At 34.9% G+C, this 10,464-nt stretch overlaps 1 protein-coding gene across 2 annotated transcripts; it reads right to left on the bottom strand.

Moving 5' to 3' along the window:
* Positions 1-1,329: 1,329 nt before the first annotated feature.
* LOC111691345 (cytochrome P450 4V2-like) lies at positions 1,330-10,461 on the bottom strand. Of its 2 annotated transcripts, XM_023453984.1 has the most exons (8): positions 10,192-10,461; positions 7,189-7,389; positions 6,945-7,130; positions 6,209-6,570; positions 3,933-4,001; positions 2,427-2,598; positions 1,872-2,045; positions 1,330-1,818 (listed from the first exon to the last, which is right to left on the bottom strand). In XM_023453984.1, exons 1-8 carry the CDS (start codon positions 10,337-10,339, stop codon positions 1,652-1,654), a joined length of 1,479 nt encoding a protein of 492 aa, XP_023309752.1. In that variant the 5' UTR covers positions 10,340-10,461; the 3' UTR covers positions 1,330-1,651. The 2 variants fall into 2 exon arrangements, with proteins under 2 accessions (XP_023309752.1, XP_023309753.1); XM_023453985.1 differs by lacking the exon at positions 7,189-7,389.
* Positions 10,462-10,464: the final 3 nt, after the last annotated feature.

The following is a 10,464-nucleotide window of genomic DNA, read 5'->3' as shown; positions in this document are numbered from 1 at the left end:
TCGCGCCAAACGCTCTCTGACGTCACGATGCGGAATAGGTGATCGCGAAAAAATCGCTGATTAGGTTTTCATGTAATAATCTGCTCCATTCTCTGATCTGTGGTCTGTCAGATCTAATTTACAGAAATGTACGTACCGTTGTGTTCTTTTTGTAGTTTATTTAATTTTAATTAAGGTAAGCGAACATGCCAAAATGGAAAAAGGTTGTCAAGTAAGTCTTTATTTCAAAATAGGCCGTGCCCAAAAGGCAGACACACATAACCTGTGGATATTATAGTGTCGGAATTTTTTTGCCATGCGGAAAAACTTGAATTAAGCTCAATAAACTGATGTAAAAGCGAAACTAAATATTTTTTATATAGGGTGCTAATGAATTTATGTCAAAAATTTAAAGGGGTGAAAAAGGAGCAAAAACTGATGTCACAAACGTGTATCGAAAGTTTAAGGTCATAGAGAAAAAGCTAATTAAAAATGTGTTTAAAACTGGTCTGTAACACTTTTTACGAGTTTGTAGGTTTGTAGGTTCGAAAGTCAGTTTGTAATACATTGTTGTAGTGATTGCTGTGCTGTTTTTCGAGAGTGCATTAATAGCCGTATTTCTAAGTTTTATTTTGAAAATAGCGCATTTATGTAGCAATCGCGAATATTATGATATGCTCATAATTTATGGCGAATCAAACGAAAATGCCCACAGAGCTTGTTAAGTATACCATGCAAGATGGCAATGTTGCAACGCATGCGAGCGGATTGGATACGTCGCACTGAAGCTTGTGTGCAAGCAAATCGAACATCTTCTATGAAAATCAGCAGTTCCAAAAGGTGCCTCCTTGCAATGTTGAGGTAAGTTATATTTTAAAATTACATTTTACTCAACATAAATGCGTGTATTTACCTGATTTTGACATAACGGACATATTTGGCGGCAAAAATATTTGACATAAGTTCATTAACATCCTGTATAACCCAGTACTAAGAACTACAATATGAAACTTTTAATAGTTTATTATATAGGGTGTTACAAGTTAATTGCAATGCACCAAATTCAAATGAATAACAACAATAATAGTAATGGTAACAGTAATAGTAGTAGTAATAGTAATACTAATATTAATAGGTTATTGTCATGCGCCTATTAACTATACTAGGTATGTCTGGAGAATTTTTATAGCAGCCATTTTAAAAATAAATATCTTGAATCTTCTTGGAAGTACAATTAGATGTTACACGAGAAGAAAAAATAATTTTATTCTAATTTTATTATTTTAACGAAGCTTGTGCTTTTTTAAGACTAAAGAGTCATCTTTTAACCACCTCAAGGGGATTTCTTCCTGCGAGGATTTATGAAGAGAATAACCAGCCAATAGTTAACAACACCTAGTGCAAGCCTTCCACAATGCCACAAACATAATTCATGAGCAATCTGGCAGGTGTGATTGAAGAATTAAAATCGTCGTTTAGAACTATGCCCCCAATGTAACGCAGAAGTCGTTGAACCTTTTTACTCAGAGTTACTATTCCATATGATCTTAAGCAAATTATATCCATGTATAGAAAATAAAGTTTTTGCATTTAAAGTATATTTACATTTATCTCAAACATCACTAAGAATTAGGTACAATCACTATAAAAATCAAATAAATACAATAAAAATCTATTCCCATTTCCTTCTATTGATGGAAATTCTGACGCCGTTCTTGGATAGCAGTATAGTCTCAGGAGCCAGTAGTAATACATGCTCGGGCGTAGAAGGACGCAGTTCAAAATTCCTTATCACTTTCGACAGGGTGGTTTTCAATTCCATCATAGCAAATTTTTGGCCTATAAAATTACGATACAGAGTTCTTAGCTTGACAAAGACAAGGAACAGTTACCTATGCAGTTCCGAGGTCCAGCGCTGAACGGGATATAAGAGAACGGTTCTTTGCCCTCGTAGTTTTCAAACCTTTCAGGGATAAACTTCAACGGGTCGGGGAAATATTTGGGACTTCTGTGTATGCCGAAAATGAACAGAGTTATAGCTTGACCTTTAGGAAGTGTGATGTCATCTGCGAACAAATTCACTGGTTAAATAGTAAAAAAATGAATAATGAAAAAGTATATGCAAAGCAGTTGTTACTTAATGTCTACTGGTACATAGCATTGCGTTGTCCCTACTGACAGATAGCGACCTACTAACCTTAGCTATTTACTAGATATTGCAGGCCTAATCCAATACTGGATGGGGCTTTAGTCCCACAATATCATTAAATAAATAATAATGTTACCAATTTTTCGTATTCTTGTACTTTTATTTTATCCGAAATTCATTTTAAATTTTGAAATTACAGGCATGCTCTATAAATCTTTGCTTCAGGAGGCTTAGTTTTTAGTTTTAACTAAAGTGAATATCTTTTATTATCTGTAAACGAAATAATTATTTTACGTACCCCATTTTACATCTTCGTTTAGCTTTCTTCCAATGATTGGCACCGAAGGATATAGTCTTAGGGTCTCCTTTATGACCAGTTCCAAATATTTCATATTCTGAAGGTCCGATGCCGTTACATATGCTTTCTGGTTGCTGCCAAAAATGGTTTTTTGCTCTTCTACGACTTTTTGCTGCAATAAAAATGTCTTCATGCGTTAATATCTATATAGGGAATAAAAAACAACGTAACAAACTTCGAAGGCTGCCAATACTCGTCAAAAAGGTTATTTTTTATTTTCTGCGCACCTGTAGGCTCTCCACGTCCCATAAAGTAAGACATTAAGGTAAAAGTTTTCGACTATATCATTAATGAATAAAGAAAATAAACGAGGGCCTATTACAGAGCCTTGTGGTACCCCGGAATTTCATAAGCACAGTTTTTCTCAAATTGTTTATGTATAAAGGGTGACTCAGAACATATCCAAAATATTTGAATGTACAGCAAACTCTTACAAATACAATTTTGTAAAAAAAGTCAGAAAGGGCAATTCGAAAATGATTTAGAAATACACTTCTGCACGGCACTGAAGACTGGTCCACTGTAAAACCTGAAATTATATAAAACGATATCCATTAACTCCGAGTAAGCTATTCTTGACACTTGAAAAACTAATGTAAATACTATCGCAACAACGATAATATGTAGTAAAATCGGATTTCAGTATTTGGAGTCGCCTGGGACCACGTGAGCGAATAATGTTAGAGACTACAGTAGTCCAGCCATGTAAAGGTTGAAAATACTACAACTTCAATAATTTCTCGGAAATTATAAAAATTTTACAAAGCATTTCTTTACGATATTGACTCCATTTTTCGTGACGCATCTATTCCCAAATTTTTTTGGATAAATTGTGAATTACCTTGCATGTAACAAATACCTTACAAAAACTGATTCCTGCTACTAACTACTGAGAAACCTACCAAATATTGAATTTTTGCTGCTTTTTACGTTTTGAAGATGGTTTTTAGCAATTTAAAAACAACTGGAAAATGATGATAGAGCATTTTCCATGGCAGTTTCGATTTCTGGGTTCCAAATACTTATGGTAGCATAGGCCCTTTTTTGTGCTATGTAATTTGGTGGGTTAGCACATTTTTGTCTAAATATCTGGAAAATGGTTGACTACCTTTACTTCCAACTTCTGAAAAAATTGAAAATAGACAAATTATGATTGAAAACATTTCTTACCCTTTCAGAATCGTATATAAATTTTATTTCAACACCAAAGATTTAACAGAAGATATCAGCATTTCATTTGAACATTTTGTTAAAGCTGCAGCGAATTAAAATTTAACCCTTCAATTTACCCGTTAGGGCTGTAGCTTATAGCGCATTTTAAAGGGTATGATTATATAAATTGTTTTTTTTATTTTGACGAATACTATCAGCCTTAGACAGATACATGTTGTTTACAAACAAACGCCATGTAAATATTTCTAGTACAAATTTTAACTTTTTACAAACCTGTACATCCGGGTTGGTGGCCAAAGTATAAAGGGCGAACGTAATGGCAGACGCAGTTGTGTCATGACCCTGGAAATATTAGCTGGGATGTTCAATATAATGAGTAAAACTAATTACTTATTTATTTATCTAATTACCACTTAACAACACTTGCTTGGAAAATGTAATATTCGTATTACTGGTGTTGAAGTCTATGATTTTCTATAATTAGTAAGTTTCTATAATCATATATGGACAACGTATAATAAAATCTTAATCCACGATTAGCTCGAGAATCTAAAAATACAGAACGAAACGTTAAGTGAGAGACAGTTATTTTTCTGTGACTTTAAGACTTATTATTTTAAAGTCACCACACTTTTTTGAAGTCCATGCGAACGAAGCCGAACCATTAAAAAAATTATCGTGTGTTTTTAAAAAATTAATACTTTTTGCATGATTTGTTAAATATTAACTAATATTGGTATGTGATGAGGCATACGTTACTTACTGTAAATAGATAAAACTAATTTGTGTTTTAATTATACAGGGTGATTAACAAACGGTGATCAAGAATGAAACCTCGTATTCTTTGGTGAATTTTAAGGGGTCTTTCATCTATAAAGTGTTTATCTAGGAAGTTTCGTTAAAAAGATACAGGGTATTAAACTTAAAAAAATGTTTTTATTTTTTAATAATTTAAAAACTAGTAAGTGAAATAATTTGAAACGTCAAAGTTGCTATCACAGCCTACTTTTATTCGAATAAGTTCTACTCGAAAATCATGCTTTTTTCGAAAAACATAATAAAGTAGTAATTTGTAGAAAATTGAAAGACGAATCCGAAAATATCATGATTGTTACCATAAAGCATTGGCGTACTATTTCTGACACTGGAGCATCTAAATTTTAGGAGAAAGCCTCCGATTTTGGACAATATTTACATAAATCCATGTGTCCAATCTGAAATTATATCACTTACTGGTTTTTAAATTATTTAAAGAATTTAAAAACATTTTGTAAGTTTAACAACTTGTATCTTTTCAACGAAGCGTCCTAGATAAAAACTTTATATGAAATTCACCAAGGAATACGAGGATTTATTTTTGATCACCGTTTGCTGCTCAGCCTGTATTTGCTGTTTTATAAAAAGTACATAATAAAATACAGTAAAAATACTTATTAATCTAATGTGTTACTATTTCTTTAAAGCACCGTGTTTAGCTTGTGAACCTCAGTGTCAGTGACCTTGACATTGGCCTAGTTTAGATGACCTTCGTAATATCAATCCACCTGATGAGATACGAAAACAGGATTTTCTAATTTGGCAAGAACAAACAGCCCAATTTTAATTCGGCGAAATGAGAATGATCGAATTTGTTACCGCCTTGTTTAAATACACTGGCGTGTCCAACCGTAAGAAAATAAAAAAAATAATTTTTCGCAACGGAATTTGAGAAAACAAAGCAAAGGTAGCTACCTTCAGCTTTGTTTTGTTTGTATAAAGTTACACCCCACCTAACACTTTAAGCCTTTAGTGGTTTGGTCTTCAAGTGAGGGGAAAAACTCTAAGTAGCATGAAAAACTTCTACTAATTTCGGTGGTAACACGAGACACAACCGAGCAGGAACTAGCCTTCAAGACTTCTCCTTCATGCTTCAAAATGTTTCGGTTTTATCTTTGTCGTCAGATACCTACTATTATGACCCTATCCTAATTAACACTTATCCGGGTCATTACCTACTCGGTTTGTGATTATGAACCCTAATAAACAACAACTAATTTATGTTTACAGCTTACTTATTCTAACCTCATTTGCTAAATGCATTTATTTGGGATAGTCTCGGATAATAATTCAACGTATAATTTATATGGCTCGTAAATTCCCAGAGAGCAAAATATATTTATTGGGGCAGCTACTAAATGTAATTGTAGCGTACCGCTACAAGCCTAATTTTACAAACCAACTACTCTGCTGTCTAAAGTCCCAACCAGCATTGAATTACCACCACTATATCTAGCAAGCGGCTATGCTCTTTCCCCAATCAAATTTATCAGTATGCCATAGGTGAAATGATCTAGCTAGATATGATTTGAGTGTGGCATCGGTCCGCAGAGTAGTGGTTTCCCACAATGTCATTAGTTAAAACTTCGTTTCACTTACTATGACGCTGGTCCTGCTTTTGTATTGAATGGCAGTGACAATCTAACACACTTTGTAGATTATATCTCGCGTATATTATTGCAAGAAACTTAAAAATATTTTCTGTAGTTACTTAAACATGAGAACAGACTTACCTCAAACATAAACGTGTCCACTTCTTCCCTCAAATCAGCTCTAGTGAGCGGCTTACCGTCTATAGTGCTCTCCAACAGCAGATCCAAGAATGCAACTTTCCTTTTACCACCAAAATCTTCACTGTCGCTGACGGATTCAGCAGACTTACTATTAATTTTTTTATCTATCACTTTGTCCGTGTGCGAATGAAGGACCTTCAGGGCTTTCTTTTCTCTAAAGTAATTAGGGGTGAGTGGGTACAGCGACTTGTGAAACGGAGTGAATACACGGTCCATGACTATGGCGCACATGGTCTTCACACTATGAACGTACTCCGAATCACCGTGGTCTAGAGCGTTGACAGAAGTTCCCATAACTGCCTCTGAAACAACACTAAACAGTAGTAAGAGTAGTAGGAATAAAATAGTTGTTGGAGATTACAGTCTCTGTACACTGTATAAATTGGTTTTCCGACCGCTGATTTTCTGCTCGCAGTAGAAACACTTCACTCTTGGAAGCTTAGTCTGCAGAATTCTTTGACAATTGTCAATGGCCGAATACTCCTTGACGTTTCGAGAGACACATCGCTCTTTGGTCAAACTCTGAGTCTATATCTATGACACTTGGGTGAAAAAAGTTTCAAGTCATTGACATATCTGAACCAACAGTTTGTCTTTGAGTTGCTGACTTCAAAAATTCGTCCAACCCAGAAGACGTTCAATCAAATGTTCTTCAGCTTATTTCTTTAGAACTTACCACATATGATGTCCAGAGTACAGAGAGACACCCATGGATATATGTCCACGCTGGGTTTTCCTACCAACTTCTCAAGTTTCGCTATAAAATTGTCGCCCACGGATTCGAAGGTCTTGATAAACTGGGTTAGAATCGTGAAATGAAAGGAAGGGGTTATCATTTTCCTACGACTTCTCCATTTTGCACCTAAAACAGTACCCTCTTATACATTGCACTTAAAATGTTTCAAATGTATTCGTTGTACCTGTACTTGTAAGTAAGCCTGTTCCCAACCAGTTATCAAAAGAGTCATAAAGAAAAGATTTATCTAACATTTTCGTGGAAGACAGCACGCGTTCCGTCAATTTGTAGTCCGTTACTAACACAAAATCTCGAGAAAAACTCAAGTGAATCCTAACTATTTCTCCGTACGTTTCTACATATTCCACCAACTTGGTAAGGAATTCTAAAACGATACAAAGAAATATTAAAATAATTACACGGCGCCACAAAAAAAGTGAACTGGGCCGTGGACTAAACCAGTGTATCCTACAGTATTATGTCGCGCTGGATACGAATCTAAGGTCAGAATTTTCGGATCAGCTCATGTTTTGATCCTGACATCAGGAAACCAATTGCCGGAACGCTGGTAGTTATTTGTTAATTCAACACGAATTATTGAAAAGTTAAGGGTTTTCAAGTAGGTTTAGCGTCGCCATAAAGTCGTCGAGAGACTATTGCCTTTTATCACCGCCGGGGCCATGTGTTGGGCCAAACCATTGGACGGTTTAGGCCATTGTGAAGGAAAAAATCGATATTTCTAATAACGCGCGAAATGTATTCGAAAAGAAGTAGGAATTCCAAGATATTTAAATAAGTTGTTAGAATGTTGTGAGGAAAATAATAATAGATCAAATGGCTGGTTTTTAGGCGGATTTTCCAAGCTATAAGTATAGATTAAATGAGATCGACTAATCCATCCCGTGTTGCTACACTGAGTCACAAGAGGAAGGGTTATTTGTAAGTTCAGTTTAGTCTCAAAATTATCCATACAATTGTAAATTCGCTCAAAGCGTCCCGATATTCAGGGATCCCGCCAGTAAGATAACCGAAACTTCGGAACCCAAGAAATGGGCGTGTCGAAGCGCGGTGTCGAATTCAGGAAAGTTCTCCGAAAAAGGCAGTTTCCCCTTGGGTTCCACATTGAGCAGTCTACCTAGTTTTAGAGTCTCGGGTTAATTTAATAATGGATAGTCTTTCCAAATTTTGCTATGGATATCGCATTCCCTGAATCTCGGTACGCTGTTGCGTGTAAATGAATCAATAATGTTTTTTCGAGTCTATTGTGTTACCATTGTTTTGTTTGTTTTGTTTTTATTGTTATTAAAACCCTTCCTGGAATGTTTTGGTGTTTTTTGTTCTTCCAACTTAAGTGTCACCCTATACAACCAGCCTAACCCCATAACCCTATAACCCCGTAACCCCATAACCCCGCAACCCCGTAACCCCGTAACCCCATAACCCGCAACCCCGCAATCCCATAATCACAAGTTCGTAACTCCATAAACCTGTAACTCTATAAACCCGTAACCTCATAAACCCGTAAACTGTTATTTGAACGATTTTGAAAAAAACTTACAATCACCGTAGAGAGTCAAAGAAGTGGTATGCTCCATGGGTCTACAAGAGCTTCCATGCCCTAGATTAGGGGATTACGAAGTTAACAGGACTAGAGATTTAATTCTTCAGAATTTCGTAGTTATACATCTTCGTATAAACAAAGTCATAGTCATGGGGTTACGGGGTTATTGTGTTATAGGGTTACGGAATCCTGACAACTCACAGTCATGTAGTTTCGAACCCTTGAGATATGAGATCCACGTTCCCAAAAAGTTTCATCGATATGACTGCGCACACCCCGGATTATGGGGTATAGGATTACGATGTTATCGAACATGGGGTTAAGGAAGCCTGGCAACATACAGTCATGTAGTTTCGGACTCCTGATATATGAGATGTACGTTTCTATAGCGTTTATTGTGCTACATCTCGTTATGGGGTTACGGGGTATACGGTTACAACTATAGGGTTACGGAATTATGATGCAATGAGATCATGAAATCGTATGTTTTTCCAATTACTGACACATTTTTTTTGTAGCGTGGTGTTATTTATAGGTATTTATAATTAGGGCTGTAGAGGAACATAGGCGTACGTATTATTTATTAAAAAGGAACAAATTAAATTGTCTACAATACACCACCATAAACACCAACGGATAGGAATTTATAACGCAACATCCGCACGATAACAGTTGAACTCTGAAGATGGTTTTGTTTGTTTAATATTTCCGAAATGTTTAAAGATATGTAAATTTTGCACATGCCTTAAAATGTAAATTGAGAGTTAATTACTTCAGATCATCATGACCGGCTGTGGGGTAAGTACTGTCATATGCTTGGCTATTTTTTTTTCAAACTTGATTACAAAATTTGAAATTTTAAATTAAAACAACCTTCATTTTTTAACAACCAAACAAGTATTATGGAACAAAACTTTTACAATTGCTGATGTTCTCTGATGTCGATGTAAACCCCCCGTCATATGCTTCTTAAAATTATCATATTCGATGCAATTTCGCATAAGATACTATTAAATTATGTTAAACGTATTCAGACAGATATACATCATTGTCAAGGCCACATAAGAAATGCATATCAGCCATTACAACCTTCGTAAAACTAATCATTGCACTTTTAAGTCAATTATTTGACCTTAAGTTTTGTTATTAATAAAGAGAAAAATGCGGCACTGACATAATTTCGACGTCAAATTTTATTAAATAAAACGAAATGTCATAAAAAATCCTTACATCAGCACACAGCCTACAAGATTTAATTAAAATTCCGTATATCAAAACACTATAATCTCTTTTTGTGTAAAAATTGAAATTTCTTATTTTGAAACAATAACCATTGAAAAAATTATGACAGCGATGATTTTTGGTTATTAGTTCTAATTTTACGTGGTAAGGAATAATAAGCTTAGTATACTACAAATTCATTTACATCTTACATTTTTCGATGTTTTTGGAAAAAAATAAGCTAAAACCATCTTCAGAGTTCAAATTGAAAACTAAGCATTTCAGGCTGCATGTTTATGTGTAAGTTTTGGAATATTCTGTACATTGGAACAATTTTACTTTATTTAAATAAAATTACACTTTTTCTTTGTGCGTCGCATATCACATCACAAAACGAGTACTTACTGGTTGTAGATGTTAAAAAATCCAAAACATTGCCGAAAAGCAACACTGGTTTTGGTCCTGGCAGATACGTAGCAATCTGTGAATCCTTTTTGAAGTGACAAGTTAGTAAAAAGACCACAATGACAGCGCAAACTAAAGCAATGTACATTTTTTATTGGTTTTAGACAGACTGTTGCTATAGAATTAATAGAAACGGTGAATGCTAGTATGTAATTTCTAAACATGCATTCATTTGTGCATGTTTTGATAGATTTTCAATTACATGTCAGCGTG

Source organism: Anoplophora glabripennis, unplaced genomic scaffold (assembly GCF_000390285.2).
Source record: "Anoplophora glabripennis isolate ALB-LARVAE unplaced genomic scaffold, Agla_2.0 scaffold188, whole genome shotgun sequence".
NCBI lineage: Eukaryota > Metazoa > Arthropoda > Insecta > Coleoptera > Cerambycidae > Anoplophora > Anoplophora glabripennis.
The sequence above is the reverse complement of the archived record's forward strand: the minus strand, read 5'-3'. Positions and strand labels throughout refer to the sequence as shown.